Here is an 18736-nt window from a genome sequence, read left to right as displayed (position 1 = left end):
CTTACGTCGGATCCGCAGTTACGAACGGGGTTTTTCTCGCCCCGGAGGATGGGAGCGGCAGGACGCCCAGATGCGCCGCGGTCCCGCCGCCCGCGTCCTCCTGGGTGAGAAAAGCTGCTCCGTGTCTCGCTGGTCTGCTGGGGAGGGGAAGCCCCCCACAGCAGACCAGGGAGACACTGAGCAAAGCCACGGAGCACGCGGGCAGCGGGACAGCCCAGAAGCGCCGCGGCTGTCTTTGCTCCCCGTCTCCCTGGTCTGCTGTCTCCAGCACACCAGGGAGATGGGGAGCAAAGCCTCGGAGGACGCCGGCAGCGGGACAGCCGCGGTGTGTCTAGGGTGTCCCGCTGCCCGCGTGCTCCGCAGCTTTGCTCCCCGTCTCCCTGGTCTACTAGTCTCCAGCAGACCAGGGAGATGCGGAGCAAAGCCACGGAGGACCCGGGCGGCGGGACCGCGGTGCGTCTCAGTCCTCCGCCCGCGTCTCCCTGGTCTGCTGGGGGGCGGGCTCAGCTAGTGCGTCCCCCCCCCAGTAGACAAGGCTTTTCTCCAGATGCCTGTGGAAGAGCAGCTGGGGCGCTGCCAGTTGGTCCCACAGCGCCGCTCTGGGCGCTACTGGAGCAACCCGGCAGCACCCCAGCTGCTCTGCCCCAGGTCCTGATTCAACCGCTGCTGGTCAGTTTCAGCAGCGGCTGAATCCGGACGCCTGGGGCAGAGCAGCTTGGGTGCTGCTGGGTTGGTCCAGTAGCGCCGAGGAGCGGCGGGAGCAACCCAGCAGCACCCAAGCTGCTCTGCCCCAGGCGTCCCCAAGTCAGCCGCTGCTGAAACTGACCAGCGCTGACTACAGGAAGCCCGAGGCAGAGTTGCTCTGCCCCGGGCTTCCTGGAATCAGCCACTGATCAGTTTCAGCAGCAGCTGACTTGGGGACGCCTGGGATTCTTAAATTGAATCTGTATGTAAGTCAGAACTGGCGTCCAGAGTCAGCCTGTTGAAACTGATCAGCGGCTGATTCCAAGAAGCCCGGGGCAGAGCCACTCTGCCTCGGGCTTCCTGTAGTCAGCCACTGGTCAGTTTCAGCAGTGGCTGAATCTGGACGCCAGTTTCGACTTACATACAGATTCAATTTAAGAACAAACCTACAGTCCCTATCTTGTACCTAACCTGGGGACTGCCTGTACTATGTAAGAATCAATGAGTCAGATCAAGTTGGAATACCAAATATACATTTTGTTTAAAAAAGATGGGAAAATCTGATATTAATTCCATATTGCTCTCCAATCTCATGAATACAAGCATCTTTCAGGGAATATTTCCAACACTGCATAATCCAGATCTGTGTAAATCAGTTTTTCTTCTGCTTACAGTCCAGGGACTACCAAGCCCTCATGCTGAAACAATGCAGCAGTGAAAGAGTAGTAAAGCCAAGTCAACCTGCAGGCTATCAAACTGCTACACCCGAGCCACAATTGCTGAATTTAAAAGACCTTTTAATCATAATTAGATCTGCCTAGCTCTACTGATGCTTGTGAAGACATTTACCATTAATATTACCAGCAAAAATTAAAAACTTTTGCTGTCTCGGGGTTATGAACACAGGGCCCAACAGAACTCATGTTTTATTCTATGAGGGATGGTTTCCTTTCTAGAGAGGTGTAATTGGCTGTTGTGTCTGGTCTTATGAGATTTAGAGACAAGTTTTGTACACTGAACAATTCTGCTCAAGTTAATATGATCACCACGCCAGCAGGTTTCTCTGCAGAAGGGATATCCATTAATTGCTGCATTGGGGAATAGGCGAAGGCCAAATGAAGGCAATGGAAAGACTCCTTCCATTTATATCAGGGATCTTTGCATCACACCCAGGCTACATCTAAACTGGCATGATTTTCCACAAATGGTTTCACCGGAAAACTTTTCTGTTAAAAACATTTGCAGAAAAGAGCGTCCGTGCCAATCTAGACACGCTTTTCCGCAAAAAAGCCCCGATCGCCATTTTCGCGATTGGGGCTTTTTTGTGCAAAACAAATCTGAGCTGTCTACACTGGCCCTTTTGTGCAAAAGCTTTGCACAAAAGGACTTTTGCCCGAACGGGAGCAGCATAGTATTTCCGCAAGAAGCACTGATTTCAGACAGTAGAAAGTCAGTGTTCTTGCGGAAATTCAAGCAGCCAGTGTAGACAGCTGGCAAGTTTTTCCACAAAAGCAGCTGCTTTTGTGGAAAAACTTGCCAGTCTAGACACAGCCCCAGAGTAAGAGACATTTTCTGCTTGAGATACACATACCACTTCCTCCAGTTACCCTCAAATCTGAGCAATTTGTGCGATTACCTCATCTATCCTCAGTATACCCCAGTGAGGCAGGCAAGATCCATTACCCCCATTTCACAGCCTGAGAACTGAGGTTCACCTATCGGAGCTGAGTGCTCAGGTTATTTAATCTAGATGCTACAATGCTTTGAGAACTTTGACCCTGTGTGACTTGTCCTGGTGTCACAGGAAATCTGGGGCAGAGCCTGGTACTGAGCCTGACCATGCATAGCCCCTAGTGAGCAACCTGCTCCCTGAATACTCCCTCCTCACTTCCTTGGCTCACTTTCTGATTCCCCAGGCAGGGAAACTGAACTCTTGAAGTGAGGAAGTTTTGTTTCATAAGTGGGGACATGCAAATAAAGTGCCTATTTAAATCTGTCTCCCTCTCTTAGACTGCATCAGGAGATACAATCTGTAACCCCCCTGAGAACTGTCCTCCAGCACCAGGGCAGGGAGCTCTGGACTCCCATGCCCTGTGGCTCTGCAGACCTGAGTGGGGTTTAAAGTGGTAGGAAGTTCCGGGGCTCATAAGAACATAAGAATGGTAAGACAAAAGATCCATTTTGTTCAGTAAGCTGTCTTCCTACAGTGGCCAATGTTAGGTGCCTGCAGAGGGAATGAACAGAACACCCAGGAGTGTCCTGAGGCTGGCTGCAGCAGCTGGCACCCCAGGTGGAACACACGATCGGCGCCCCCACCTGCACGGCCATCAATGGTCGTGATGTCATCATCGGGCGCCCCGGGCACCCCGTTGAAGGTGGCACGTTAGGCGACCACCGAGTCTGCCTATACTCACGGGCTGCCCCTGAGAATACCTAATCATCAAGTGATCCCATCCGTTGCCCATTCCCAGCTTCTGACAAATAGAGGCTAGGGGCACCAATCCTACCCATCCCAAAGATAGACCTATCGTCCATGAATTTATCTAGCTCTTTTTTGAACCCGGTTAAAATCCTGGCCTTTGCAACATCCTCTGGCAAAGAATTCCACAGGTTCTGTCTTGCATAAAGAAGTACTTAATTTTGTTTTAAATTTGCTACCTATTAATTTCATATGGTGACCACCTAGTTCTTATGTTATGGAAAGGAGTAAATAACTTTTCCTTATTCTCTTTCTCCACACCAGACATGAGTTTATAGACCTCTGTCATATCCCCTTGCCTCAGTCTCTTCTTTTAGAAGCTGAAAAGTCCCAGTCTTTTTAATCTCTCTGCATATGGCAGCCATTTCAAACACCTAATATTTTTTGTAGCCTTTTTCTGAATTTTTTCCAATGTAAGATATCTTTTTTGAGATAAGGTGACCACATCTGTTCACAGTATCCACACTACAGAAGCACAATTTAAAAGGATCTGGGCAGGGATACCACCATTTTAAGTCCACTGGGACTCAGGGTAATTGCCTCTTTTGTTGCTCACTCCATCAGTGGGCCTGCTCACCACAAGCCATGAAATGGACTAGTTGCCTAAAACAGTCTAAGTTTTGATTACCTCTAAAAATGCTATGTTGCTTGAGAAAAAGCATGGTTACATATGCACTCCACAACTATTCTTCTACCACTTCTGCAGCTCTTGGTTTGGAGTTCTGTAATAATCTGTTTTGCACACATCCAGCAGTACACATCACTATAAACCACCATTTGTGGGTTAAAAACATTTTCATTCCTGTTTAGATTCTGTCTTGGTCAGTATGGCCTGATCTATACTAGACCACGGAGATGGGCTCAAGGTATGCTGTGATTCGGCTTATCTTAAGTCAAGCCACCATGGCCTTCACACTATGGGAGGCTGATGAGCACGCACACTCTTGTTGGCTTCCCTTACTCTTTGCAGAATGAATACTGGATGCCAGCTGAGGGCTGCCCTCAGCATTTGATTTGGGATCTGCATTAGACCTAATAAATCAAACATTAGAAGATCAACCTCTGGAGGGTCAATCTTTCTCTGTAGTGTAGACATGCCCTATATGTGTCTGAGGGGAAGAGAGTAGGATAGGACATTTCTTTTGCTCTCAAGTGAAACATGTATCGATTAAAACCCCCAATCTCCAGCATGCAACATCTCCCACTCCAGCAAGATTGGTGGGAGATATACCCTTGTGTCATATTCCCCCATCTGTAACACTGAAGAGTTGATTTTACTCAGCTGAATTGATGTGGATTCTTCTGCTGTATCATCCCCCGCCTGAAGAGGACCTGGAGTAAGATCAGAGGCCAGATCTAGAAGTTGTGAGCATCTGCTCTACCCTCAGCTGAGATTGGCCTCAGCCCTTAGTCACCCATGCACATTGTCCAGTACCTTTGCAATACCAAAGCATATTCAGGAGCTCCAAGTCTGAAATACTGTTAACCTCCTGGTCCAGCTCCTCATAGAATGGGGGTGTTCTAGCAGAGTTACCAGAGCAAGACTTGTGGTCCTTTGTCAGTTGCACAGGTTCTTCACAGAGTTTCCTTCCTTGGCAGAGATCTAATGATGTGGATTCCAGTTAGCTTTCTGGCTGTGTCATCAAGATACATCCACCCCAGACCCACTTGCTATCCTCACACCACATGCTCACAAAAACTTAGTCTCAGGCCACTAACTCACCTATTGGGAAGTATGCTCTCCCAGAATATCAGTGTGGATTTTTTAAATCAAAGCAATTTAAAACACTGATTTTAATCATTATTTAAATCAGCAAACAGGAACCTGGATTTAAATATTTTATTTCAGTTTTGTTTTTGCATGTGTACTTTTAATTCCCTTAAGAAAAAATGATTTTCATTGGTTCAGTATCTATTAAAATCTGTTGTTTGCAACTAAGTATAACCTTCACACTAACTTTCGTGTTTCTTTTGAATAACCTACACATAAATATATAGAGACATGTCAAGTTAAATAGCTTAACATGCATTTCTCCAGATTCAGAGTTTATATTTAGTATGTCAGAAATACTGAATGATGAATTTTTATTTACTAGATTATTTTTCACTAAAAATGCATGTGTCAGGATGCAGCTGGATGAAAACAAATTAAAATGCAGTGTTGTAAAACAGTTTATTATATAAAAATTACTAAAAGGAAACAACTGTAATTAAGTACTTGAATTGTTTCTGGTTACCCTATCCTCCAAAGATTTTGGACCTAGTAGATCTCATCCTCTGCTTTTAGTCACAAGTTCAGAGAAAAACTTCCCTGCTTTTTCAACTCCCAACTGGCTTCTTAATGAAGAAAATAGCATCTGCAGAAGAGGCTACTGCTATAAAAAGTTATTTTAGGACTTCAAAAAATTCTGGGTCCAGGTGCTTACCACAGTGACTTTAATTAGTTTAGGAGTTTGAATTTCAAAAAAGATCAGAAGCTACAGATATTTATTACTAGTACAGAAAACTGCATGCATGCGAAGATGGGGCCTGAACACCAAAGCAGACTATTTATACTGTCTGGAAGTAACTTCCAATCCAATATCAGGGAGTATAAAATTAGACAAAGGGCCCAGGAACCTTTGGGAAGAGAGGTTGGGGGAGGGGAGATGGAGACTAATCAAGTGGACCTTTTGCATTCACGCTGCATAGTTTGATTATCAGCAACACCTGTGTTCAACCTATACTCCACTCCTTAAAAAAAAGCCAACAACTACTAATTGCGTGGTAGCACTTTATAGACTAACAAAACATGTAGATGGTATCATGAGCTTTTGTGGGCACAGCCCACTTCTTCAGATGACCAGAGTTTTGAGTTTAGGATGTGCAGACCCAAAATAAATAGGAGAGAAGGCGGGAGGGGAGAGGAAAAAAAAAAGAGGAGGTGGGAGATAGGGAACAGAGGGTATAGAAAACTCAGGAAGGTAGAGGAAATCAGTAAGTATCTGAAGATTGGGTAGTTAAAATGAAGCAGATAAGAATCTAAGTCAATTGATAATATCCTTCCTGGCATAGAAATCTACACAAAGAGCAGTTTGCACCTTCATTTACTGTTAGGTAGATAGTGTCCTAACCATCCTTCATCAAGATCGAGTCCATTAGCATGAGAATTGAATTTGCAGATTCATCACTGGAGCCAACAATATAAGCTACCAGATCAAAAGGTCATTTGACTGCACATCCAGTAATTTGATCTATGCCATCAAATGCCAGCAATGCCCCACTGCTATATATATATATTAGACAAACTGGACAGTCTCTGCAGGAAAGAATCAGTGGACACAAATCAGATATGCATTAAGGAAACATACAGAAACCTATTGGGGAACACTTTAATCTTCCTAATCACTGTTTAAAGATCTTCAAGTGGCTGTCTTGTCACAAACCAATTCTACTAGCCAGATACACAAAGCAGCATTAGAATTAGAATTCATCCGCAAATTCAATTCTCATGCTCATGGACTCAATCTTGATGAAGGATGGTTATGACAGTACCTACCTAACTGTCAATGAAGGTGCAAACAGCTCTTTGTGTAGATTCCTATGCCAGGAAGGATACTATCAATTGACTTTGATTCTTATCGGCTTCATTTTAACTGCCCAATCTTCAGATACTTACTGATTTCCTCTACCTTCCTGAATTTTCTATACCCTCTGCTCCCTGTCTTGCACCTCCTCTTTTTTCCTCCCCCCCTTCTCATATTTATTTTGGGTCTGCACATCCTAAACTCAAAACTCCGGTCATCTGAAGAAGTGGGCTGTGCCCACGAACGCTAATACCACCACTACATGTTTTGTTAGTCTATAAAGTGCTACCAGACCATTTGTTGTTTTTTTCTGTACAGACTAACTTGGCTACCCCATGAAGCTTCTATACTCCTTAGTTTGCTTGATTTAAAGCACCATCACATGCAAGCCAGGATTTTTTATATGTAGCTAAGAATTGGGCTAGGGCAACCCTATAGCTATACAGGCAGTCCCCGGGTTACGTACAAGATAGGGACTGTAGGTTTGTTCTTAAGTTGAATTTGTATGTAAGTCGGAACTGGTACATATTGTAGGGGAAACTCTAGCCAAACATTTCTCCAGAGCTCAGTTTTATTCTCCCACACCTCACTTCCCTCAGTCCTTTATTCTCAAGCTGAGGTGTCTGCTGAGAAAAGCCGCTCCGTGTCTCCCTGGTCTGCTGGGGGGGGCGCTAGCTTCGCGTCTCCCTGGTCTGCTGGGGGGAAGCAGCTAGTGCGGGGTTGCCTCACCCCGTTTGTAAGTAGGGATCCGATGTAAGTCGGATCCATGTAACCCGGGGACTGCCTGTAATTTGCAGAGAAGGCAAGCTTTTAGTCAAGCATTGTTACTGTAAGCTGTTTAATCATGAACTGTGCGCTTACATTAGGATTGCCACTTAATGCCCCCATTTTCAGTTACAAAGCCAAACCAAGCAACTTCATTTTTCAAAACCATACTTTATTTTAAAGGCAACTAAGTCTTTCAGAACTATATTTATTAAGCAAAAAAGAATTCACATCTCTTTCCATTTTGCAGGGTTATTAGTATGAGAAATAAAGCATTTGTGTGTGTGTCTGTGTTATTTTTACATCTGTTGTTGAGTTCCTAAACAAGTTCAGATTTAATTAAAAAGTGACATCCATTATGGCTTAAGATATAGAATTACAAGATCACAAGACAGAAAAACTTTCAGAAGACCCAAAAATGACCAGAAACTAGTTATGATAAACTTTCCAACATGAGCAGGAGGCAATGTTTAGTAAAGACAAAAAACAAATGGAAGCAGCAAGTGTCTGCACTGTGTTAGTTCCAAACCAATTGAACATACCAGCAAAGACACATTGTTCCAAGGATATCCATGCTGTAACTTCACAAAGTGTTAAAGATATGCACTTTTCTCCTACTTATCCCAAACCTGAAGAACCATGAATTGAACTCAAGTGTTAACTGGAATAGCATTAACTTTCTTCTTAATATCAAGATGGAAGACTGGGTGTCTGTGGTAGGAAAGGGCTCTACTGCTCTGACTGAACAGACAAGAGGACAGAGACGAAAGTTGAAGACTTTGGCCAGAGAGTTCATTTGTAAGCATATTAAGACTCAGACTCCCTCAGAGCCCAGAGTTGCTTTATTGTGGGGTTTATCCTGCCTTTAAAGGACGTAGCATTTCACTCCCTGTGTTCAGGATAGAGAGGCTGTGGTAGGGACAAGTTTCCTTCTATTTAACATTCAAACAGATGAAGCCTGGCAAAAGAGTTGTCTCATCAGAAAGAGTATGACTAGTCTGGCCAATCAGGGAAGAAGTGCAGAGCTACAGACCGTAGTGTGCTCTCCCTTATCCACTTGGGCAGAGATAATACACAGTATTACATCAATAAGCTGGACAGGAATATAGCAAGTAAACTATCTAACCTCAGCTGTATTTGCAAGAAAATGTGTTTCATAACAGAATGAGTAAAGGATAGCCACAGAGTGGCAATTTTAAGTTTTAAACATTGTTGGCAGTACTGCCAGAAGTTCCAGTGTATAATTTGTTACAATACTGGTGACACTTACTGGTTTTGCTCTAACCACCATCTGAAGTCAGTGACTCATCAAAATGTAAAGTGAATATAAGGGTGTGTAAAAGTACCTGCAGACACCTCCTTCATTTAGTTAACACTTGAAAATAATTGTCCCCACCTTAACTCCCTGTACAATTAGACCAATTTTCTTGTCTCATAAGGCTAATACCAGACCCTGCTATTATAATTCCTGTTTCTTTATTCATTGGGAAGTGAAAGCCAAGATGACAGTTTGCATTAAAAACCACTTTTTGCTAAATCAGACCATTTATTGAAAGAATACAATCTATTATAAGGCTTAATTCAAAGGAGTTAGCATTTAATTCCTGTAACAAATGGTTGCAACTCTTGGGTAGAGAGGAAGGATCGAAAGTGTACGTAACCAATCTTTGCAAAAAGTTTGATGCATGGGGGCAAGAGGCAGGCTCTCTTTAGAGCACCCCACTTCTCTTCATAAGAAGATCAGAGGTACAATGGTTTGTGTTATTGCAACATCTGCATCTATTAAGTAATCGATTCTTTTTTCCATACATGTATGATTTTATTAAAAGGAAATTTATGGTTGACTTCCAAATTTGGCTGACAGTTTGCTGATAAGATTCATGACCTTGGGGTTGTTCTGGTACTTGGACATATTTGCTGGGTTCTGGGCAACATCTTGGAATGCAACCATAACTTCTGGATCCTGAAAAAAAACGAAGAACAAATATAGTTTTACTCTAATACACAAAGCCTTAAAACATTTAAAGTAAATTTAGCACTAGACTGACAGCTCTAGAAATTAAAGCCAAAGGTGGTGTGACTCCCAAATTCAATCTAGTTGTGTCTTGTACGAGACGCCTCTAAAACAAATCCAGGTGACAGGACGTAGAACTGGCAATTCTTTAGGTAGGCATTTGAGTCACTACTGATCTAATGCCACAACAAGGTGGGAGTCGCCGTATTTTGGATAAGAAGAAACAGAGCCTGATGAAGATATTACAGACACCATGTCACTTGACATGGTAAAGATGCCAAGTTTGACAGAATTTGAATTTTTGTGACTATGTTCTGCCTAAATGTTTACCCTGCAGTTTTATTTAGGTACAAGAAATCTCTCATGTTCTTTGCTAAGTTCTTCAAGAATGCTATTTGACAAAATAAAACTCTAAGAAGTGGGAAAAGCAAAACTCTTCTGTACATGTTAAGATCAGAAATACCACACTTGTACTAAACAAACTGATTACACTTTTTGATTGACTCAAAGATGAATTTTTTGGCAAAAAAAAATTTGACCTAAAAAATGTCTTCCAATATTACTCATGCATAGCCTGAAGCCTTTACTGAAGATCACATCAGTTCAGGTGAAGATTTGTTCCCAGATAGTGCTATAATTAAAATGAAAGACATCTGCATGGACCAGAGGCATTGTTAACATTTGTTTTGAATGTTTTAAGCTTGCCAATGATTTACTGGTTAGCATATTAGATTTCAAAACAGCCATGAAAAGCTGTTTTATTAGGTCAGTGTACTCAGGATACTAAGTATTTCACATTTGAAAGCCATCCAGATTAAAGCCCAATTTACTTGTTGATATTAAAAGAGAAGACAGATCCCTTTATACCTGCCCTATAGACTTGTCACACGCTCACTTTTGTTTCAGCCAAACCCATCATTTTCTTCAACAACTGCCAACAGACTTGCCCTAGGGCCAACTGGTGGACTGGTTTCTCCTCGGAACTCCATAGTTAAACAGGGTATGGAATGTTCTTAGCACCAGAAAAATTTAATTTAATATATGGTAATATGGAATTTGCCAAATCAGTTAATCCAGCCAAGTGTTCCACCTTTCAACACGATTTATCCTTACACATTCAAGAGACAACAAGCCTTTCCATTCATAGTAGTCAGATCTTAAGTGTAATGATAGTCCCCTACAAAAACATGCAAAGAAGAGGGAGAAAATAGCTCAAAAAAGCTAGAGCACCTGCTGTTCTGCACAATTTTTGTTTTGTCAAGAGTATCTTAGTACAGTGGAAGAATTAACCAACTGCACCAGGTAGACAAATAGTATATAGGTTTTTCCGGAGTGGTGTTACCCATGCTGTTCAACAGTGAGGGGCAACCTAAACTAGTGAGGGGTCTGCATGAGTGACCCTTTAGTTCAGTGGACCACAGGATTATTTAAGCAAGACAGTCTCTCAGGATAGCGTTTTTGCTAACTTTGCCTGAATACCTAGAATTTGCAGCATGTGCTGTTTGAACCACAGAAGCGTTTTGATTGGATGCAAAGGGAATGGATGGCTCTCACAATGTTGTGTGCAATCAACACTCAACTTACTTCACGTATCCTTGCTTTAATCAGGTATCAGTTTTGTAATACTAGTAGGAAAAAACCAATGTGGACAAAACCCGGCAGAATCTGACATCCCCGTGCATGGGCAATGGTAAACAAAATGTCTTGTGGATCACATATAAAACTCCAATGGGTCACATGCAGTCCTCAGGCCACAGGTTGCCCACTACTGCGTTAGAAAGTGGGTTTCACTAACTGCTTGCCATTTGTCCTAAGGGGAAAAAAGCCTCTCAACTTGAATAAGAGAAAGATTTTTTTCCTCCCCTTGTAAGTGACAAGAGAACATATGTAGTGTTCTACTCTGCACGTTTATGTTGTAAGTCCTCACCTGCATGGCTGCAAGAACTTCTGGATCGCTAAGAATTTCATTGAGACCGGGCATCCCTGCCATGCCTGGCATACCTCCAGGCATTCCTCCAGGAAACCCACCTACACACAGAAAAGAAAATACACAAAGGAAAAACTTCAGTCATTTATATATAATCGCATAGCCTAAGACAGACCCTGTCTCTTACTAGTCCCAGCCAGAAAGCTGAACAAGTGTTCCACAAGGCTACTGGTATTCCATCAGCTAGAGATTAGGGACTTGATAAAAAAATATGCATCTCACTTCATCCATATTTTTGGAATCTTAGGCAATAGAAGGCTCATAAAGGCTGCAGTTATTTTGGGTTAACTCACTAAACCAGGTGAACCCTATCAGCTCAAACCCAGTAACATAAAAAAAGGTTTAAGTGTCTGAGTCAGAAGTAACATGGGATAGGAAGTCAGAGAGGCATCTCATGAATAAAGCACTCAGGCCAAATATACACTGGTAAAATAACTGCACGTTAAATCAGCTCCCAGAGCTGTAGCTTTCAAGGTGTCCATATTCACAAAGCGCTTAGTATGCACTAGCTCCATAGTTACTGCACTCTAGGTAAACCACCTCAACAAGAAGCATAGAGCTAGCCATACTCTGGATACAGCATTAGGGTGCCAGTGTGGACACCGTGGTATAGTACTGCATTGTGACTGGCCTCCAGCACCCTTCCCATAATTCCTTCTCTGGCCTCTCCGGTCATCTTATTCAACTGTACTGCCCTACTCTCAGGAGACCAACCTAGACCTGCCCTTTGCGTTCTTTTTTAAAATCCCCTTCCTGTTTTCTTGGTGATGCGTGGTGTGTTCTCAGTGCATTTTTCCAGATGGTCATGACTGCTCCACACACCAGGAGATCCCCATCTTGGAGCCATGCTGAGGTGATGGACTTCATCAGTTTTTGGGGAGAGGAGGTAGTTCAGGTGCAGCTGCACCCCAGCCATAGGAATTATGATAGCTACAGGCATGACTGAAAGTGGCCAAGTGGTCATGACCAGGACACACTGCAGTGCAGGGTCAAAGTAAAGGAGCTGTGAAATGTCCACCACAAGGTGCGGGAAGCAAACTACTGCTCTGGTGCTGTGCTCACAACCTGTCAATTCTACAAACTGCTATGACATACTCGGGGGCGGCACCCCAACTCTGCTCCAAAGGTCTCCATGGATATTTCAGGGGCCAGCTAAGAGTGAACCAAGCGAGGAGGAGGACATTGTAGACAAGTGTACACACTTAGCTAGCTAAGCAATACCTCATTTTAAATAGTCTTCTCATGCACAACTCACTTCAACCAAACAATCTTTACTTTTCAGATCTGAATCCCCTCACATTTATTTCTACACTCAGTAGAAGGTAGGAAGAGGCCTTTTCCTCTTCACCACCTGGCCCAAACTACAGCCTTCCAAACTTTTACAAGTTCCTGTTCTTACAGCCTTTTCTTTCACTGAAGGAGTAGTGAGAATGAATGCTATGATCCTGCTTCACATGGAGAAACATGTCATCTTCTTCTGTGCTTGATTATGATTACCAAAAAATAAGGTACCTGGAAAGCCACCAAACTGAGCTCCTCCTGCCTGTTGCCGGGATTCTTCCTCCTGCAAATGAAAGCACATCATAAGAACGGCCATACTGGATCATATCAAAGGCCCAGATAGCCCAGTATCCTGTCTTCTGACATGACAGGTACCCCACAGGGATTCAACAGAACAGGTAATCCTGAAGTGATCCCATCCCGTCACCAATTCCCAGCTTCTGAAAAACAGTGGCTAGAGATACCATTCCTTCAAGGGATATAAAATCCCATTTAATTAATTAACTGATTAAACATTAAGTTTAACACTCTGATTAAACACGGGCAGACGATGGGGCCAGCAGAGCCACTGCCACTTCTGGAGGCGCTTCACATGGGGTGGTCACTTCCAGGGCGAGGCAGGACAACTGGCGGGGCTGGAGCAATCCTCCGGGAAGTGGTTAGTCAGTAAAGTTACCCAGTAAAGCATCACCCATACTCGTTAATATCCCTAATTCCTACCCATCCTGGCTAAGTCACTGAAAGACCGATCCTCGATGAATGTATCTGGTTTTTGAACCCCGATAAAGTCCTGATCTTCACAACATCCTCTGGCGAGGAGTTCCATAGGTTGACTCTGTGTTGTGTAAAGTAGTACTTCCTTTTGTTTTAAACCTGCCACCTATTAATTTCATTTGATGACCTCTAGTTCTTGTGTTGTGAGAACAAGTAAATACTTTTCCCTTATTTACTTTCACCACACAGTCATGATTTTATAGACTTCTATCATATCCCTGCTTAGTGTCCTTTTTTCTAAGCTGAAAAGTCCCAGTTTTATTAACCTCTCCTCAGGGCAGTTATTCCAAACCTCTTATCATTTTTGTTGCCCTTATGTGCATGAAGTATTCAAGATGTTCGTGTATCACGGACTCATACAGAAGCATTAAGATATTTGGCTATTTTCTATCCCTTTAATGATTCCTAACATTCTGTTTGCTATTTTTGACTGCTGCTGAACATTGAGTGGATGTTTTCAGAGAACTATCCACAATAACCTCAAGATCTCTTAAGTGGTAATACCTAATTTAGTCCTCATGATTTTGTACATAGTTGGGTTATATTTTCCAATATGCATTACATAGCATTTATCAACAACATTAAAATTCGTCTGCCATTTTGTTGCCTAATCACCTCATTTTGTGAGATTCTTTGAAGCTCTTCATAGTCTACTTCAGACATAATTATCTTGAGCAGTTTAATATCATCGGTAAATTTTGCCACCTCACTATTTACCCCATCCTCCAGATCATTTATGAATATGTTGAATAGGACTAGTCCCCGGACAGAAACCTGCGGGACACCACTAGTTACCACTCTCCATTCTGAAAAATGACCATTTATTCCTACCCTTTATTTCCTTATCTTTTAACCAGTTATCAATCCATGCCCAGGTAGTGGCCCATGGTCACTGCGTGGAGAAATCCCTGTGATATTATACTTTGTATTAAGATCTTGTCCTTTTAGATATATCTGTAAGTGTTTTTCTAGAATCTCTGTAACATTTCTCCTATAACTTTGTATTAAGAAATATAGATCTTGTAAGAAAAAATGCCTTTTGAGCTCTCCCCTTTCCTTGATTGCCCTGTTGAAATGAATGAGGTATGAATGGAGAATGAAAGGGGAGCACCTCCAGCAGCAGTTGCAAGGGTGGAGAAGGTCTGGGAACCAGACCCAAGACAATACCTGCAAAGTGAGCTCACTAATAAGACTGGACATACAGACGCCTTGGGAATCAAGCAGCAAGTGCCTGCCCTCGGAAGAACTCTCTTTGAAGCAGCATTAGGAAAGGCGAGGCGATGACTAATTGGCTGCATGAGAGGGATAAATAGGAGGCATCTTGCAGAGGGACCCCAGGTTTTCATCTTGTCAACATGGGAGCATCGATCCGGATCGGCAGAAGCCTGGCTCCACCCCCTCCCCCATCTAACTCACCAGGCCAGTGCAGTTAGGGGGAGCAACTTTTGGTAACAACAAGATGGAGAGTGCTTGTGTGTGTGTGTGAGAGTGCATGAGTGTGATGTATCATAATTATTGATCACACATAGAATAATCAATACATGTGGCGTGTTGCCTCATCCCCCTGAAAAAGATCCCGAGCACTTCTGAAAAAGATCCCGAGCACAACTGGTGCTGAAGGTAGTGGTAGTGGCAGGACTTGGCAGGCTCCCTACCAGACTCCTCAGAAGAGGGGACATGTCCCTCCCTCAACTCCTAGCTCAGCTTCACACATTACCTCACCCCAAGTATTGGCTCTGCAGCTCCCATTAGCACGGAACAGAGCTTGGAACTGAGGAAAGGGAATATCACCAATTCTGGGGAGACCCCAGAGACCCCGCCAAGGTAAGCACCACCCAGAGCTCTCACCCCCCTCCCACATATCAAGCTCAGCCCCCTCACACAGCCAAACTTCTGCTGCTGCTGCTGGGGGAGGGAGGTACGGTGACCCAAGACTACCCCAGCAGCAGTTGGTGTAGCCCAAGGTGCTCAAGTGGCCTGAGGCAGCTGCAACAGAAGTCAAAGAGGTCCCAGAAAGCCATGGAATCTGTGGTTTCCATGACAAACTCATAGTCTCAGTGATTAGGGATGTAAAATCCCATTTACTCAGTTAACTGGTTAAACATTATGCTTAAATTGCTTAAACAGGAGGTGAGCTGGAGTGTCCCGTCCCCAGTGTGGCAAGCTGCCCCAACCGTGTTGGAGTGCCTGTTGTGGGCATGGACTGCTCCGGCCCAAGGTTAAGCCAGTTAACCATTCACATCCCTATTAGTGAAGGCCATCTAAGTACTGACAAACGACACAGTTGGGAAGAAAACCAGATGGTGAGGTAGAGAGGAGGGTACATGAGAAACTAGAAAAAAAAAAAAAAAAAGGAAAGAGGGAGTGGGGGGAAATCAGAATCATGTTCAGCAAAAACCTTTGTGCTGAGATCCAACTTACTGCAGCTGAGCTGGGAATACAGGCATTTCATATGCTTGAAGTTACTGTTATAACTAACTTGACTTTTAAAGAAAACCGTTGCAGTTGTGTGGCCAGAAAGGAAGTAAAACGGGTAACTGAGTATTCCAGATTCAACAGAGCTCAGGATCCACCACCTGTTTCATCGCCTCAGTCAAGTAACCAAGATACACAGCACCAAGGGGACCTGGTCCATGAGTAAGATTCCTAGAAGCTATTGTAAAACAAACTATAATTCCGTTTAAAAAATATAATTGGAAGGGGTTGCATATAATAGAAAGATTAAACCTCTCACAATTCCTAAGATTATGGAGCACATTTTAGAAAAGGGCTCTGTATGACAAGCTCACCCTCTGTGCTCTCTCATGTTCCTCTCGGGCTTTCTTCACCCTCTCCAGCCTTTCCTTGATTTCTTTTTCTTCACGCTTGCGCTCATACTTCCTGCGATGTTCAACAATCTTCTGAGCCTGAGGCAGGAAGAATCAGTGAATAATCTTGTGCATTGTTTTCCTTTGATACACTACATAAATTTAACCACTGAGCTAGTTTCAATGAGTTTTCAAAAGAAGTGTTGGTGACTTCATCAAATAGCATTACCTGACTCTAGAGATTAGAAAAGTTTAAAAAACAGCACCTTAGAGACTAACTATTAGTTGTTAGACATCATGTAGCTGGTGGTATGAGCTTTGGTGGGCACAACCCACTTCTTCATTATGACTGGAGTATTAAAAGTCCAGATCCAAGAATAAATAAGGGAAGGCGAGTTACAGACTAACCTGGCTACCTCTCTGAAGCTTTAGAGATTAGGTTTACCACAAATCCCTCCCAAATGTGTCAGTGGTATTGGGGTCAAACAACATGATTGGTCCCTTAGTCAAAATATGCACTTCCCCAACATACCCCCTTTTCCACATGAAGCTCTGGGATTTACCATTCCCCCAATCCTATCATCCACATCATAGAACTACACAACCCCATACCTTTGGCAAGAACAGGCAGAGAAAAGCCTGGCCTTTTCCACAGATATTCAATATTATCTGTCTGCCATTCAAACAGATAGAAATGTTCTTTATACTGTTCTTGTGGAAGCTGTTGCTTTCAAAACCACCATGGTTGTGTACGCAAAATCTGATGATTAGGGCAAAAAGTCACTTTCCGATTCTACTTTGGGCTTTCTGTCTTCTAATGTAAAACACTTACATTCAAGTTCCTTGTTAAACCAGAGCATTCCTGAATGGATGTATGGAAAAAGTGGAAATGAAGTTGCTTCTCACAAGTGACTTGCTCTTCAAATGTACTGCCTCTACCAAGATTAGCTAGCAATGATCTCCTTAAGGATAGGAGGCAAGTAAGGAGGCTACAGGTGGAACAGTAATTGAAGCATTGCTCCCCTGAAACCAGGTTCTGCTGTCCATAAGATGTGAACTATTTTCCCAGCACTACATCACTGAACCCACCTTTCCCTCACTCTCCAAGCAGCAGCAGTGCCCAGAGTCCCCAAATTTAGTCATGGGTATTTTTAGTACAAGCCACGGGCTGTGAATTGTTATTTATTGCCCATGACTTAATAAAAATACCCATGACTAAATTGTAGCCTTCATCATAACCATGTTGCTTGTAGGAATTCACAGCTTGTAGGAATTCACAACAGTTACTGTAACAGAGTGGAACTCCCCTTTTGCGGCCAAGTGCATTTGCTTGCACTGCCTCTTTAAAAGCCTTTTGGCTACTCAGCCCTCCAGCTGAGTCACATTACTGTAGGATATTCAAATCCCTTCCAGGATACACACGTAACAGGGGCTCATCCCAGTGCCGTCTGCTGAGGTGTCCAATATCTGTCTCAGTTTCCCCTCAGTCTCTTTCCTCACTTAGAGTGTGGCACTTTCAGGGCTTCTCCTCCAGAAGGCAACTTGCTTGGTTAGCCTGGTAGTCTGCTCACCTCGAGCTCTGCCCCACACTGACTGCTGGTGAGCTTTGCAGCTCTTTTTGTTAGCCTCCCTGGCACCTGATAGGCCAGTTCCTCTAAAAAAGGAGAGGGGGAACCTTAGGCCCAAGGGCTGGATGCGGCCCTCAGCTTGTCTCGATCTGGCCCCCAACCCTCAGGGCCCCTTCAGCATTGTGGGGCTGGAGCACAGAAAATCTACTAACCTGGGCCCCCCAAGGCTCTGGTGAGGGAGGGGAATATGGGAAGTGTCTTTCTGCTTCTCACTTGTATGTTGTGTAACTCTGTGGGTTAGTGGCCTCTGAACCAAAAAAGGTTACCTACCTGTGCTTTAAATCCTCTCTAGCCTCTTGGAGGACTTGTCTAAGGCTCTTTCTGGGCAAGGGCCTTGTCCACCCTGTCACAATTACCCTTCAAACTCTGGAATAACAGATTTATGAAAGAGTCTGATGACTCCCAATTTGAGGAAGGGTCTGGGGAGTTTCAATCCTGAAGCTTTCACACGCTATTTTAAGTCTGAGGAGTGCTTTCAAGATCAATATGGAGATAAGATAATCATCTGATTAATCATCCAATTAAACACTTGAAGATACCCTTGGACAATATTTGCCCACAGCAGAGTACTGGACCTTCTAAAGTACAAACACTCATATCCACTCACAAACATCCCACTCTCCCTACCTTTAATATCATCAATTCACAGACACTTACCTTCCTTCCTCCCACTCCCCCCCCCCGCATCCCCCTTCTGTTCTGCAATGTGATTTGTCCTTTTCATATTTGTTCATTTTTTTAATTGTATCCT

General features: G+C 43.6%; 1 protein-coding gene across 1 annotated transcript in view; it reads right to left on the bottom strand.

Moving 5' to 3' along the window:
• Window positions 1-7645: 7645 nt before the first annotated feature.
• ST13 (ST13 Hsp70 interacting protein) overlaps window positions 7646-18736 on the bottom strand; it is a 43554-nt gene continuing 32463 nt past the window's right edge. The window contains exons 9-12 of the mRNA XM_075936355.1: window positions 16340-16456; window positions 13008-13059; window positions 11436-11536; window positions 7646-9457 (exon numbers count right to left, since the gene is read on the bottom strand). Of these exons, the coding sequence (XP_075792470.1) occupies window positions 9329-9457; window positions 11436-11536; window positions 13008-13059; window positions 16340-16456 (399 nt within the window). The 3' untranslated portion in view covers window positions 7646-9328. The remainder of the gene's footprint in view (window positions 9458-11435; window positions 11537-13007; window positions 13060-16339; window positions 16457-18736) is intronic.

The sequence above is a fragment of the Pelodiscus sinensis genome, chromosome 1, assembly GCF_049634645.1.
Source record: "Pelodiscus sinensis isolate JC-2024 chromosome 1, ASM4963464v1, whole genome shotgun sequence".
In the NCBI taxonomy this organism is placed as follows: Eukaryota; Metazoa; Chordata; order Testudines; family Trionychidae; genus Pelodiscus; species Pelodiscus sinensis.
Note: the sequence above shows the minus strand (reverse complement) of the source record. Positions and strands in the feature narration are given on the sequence as shown.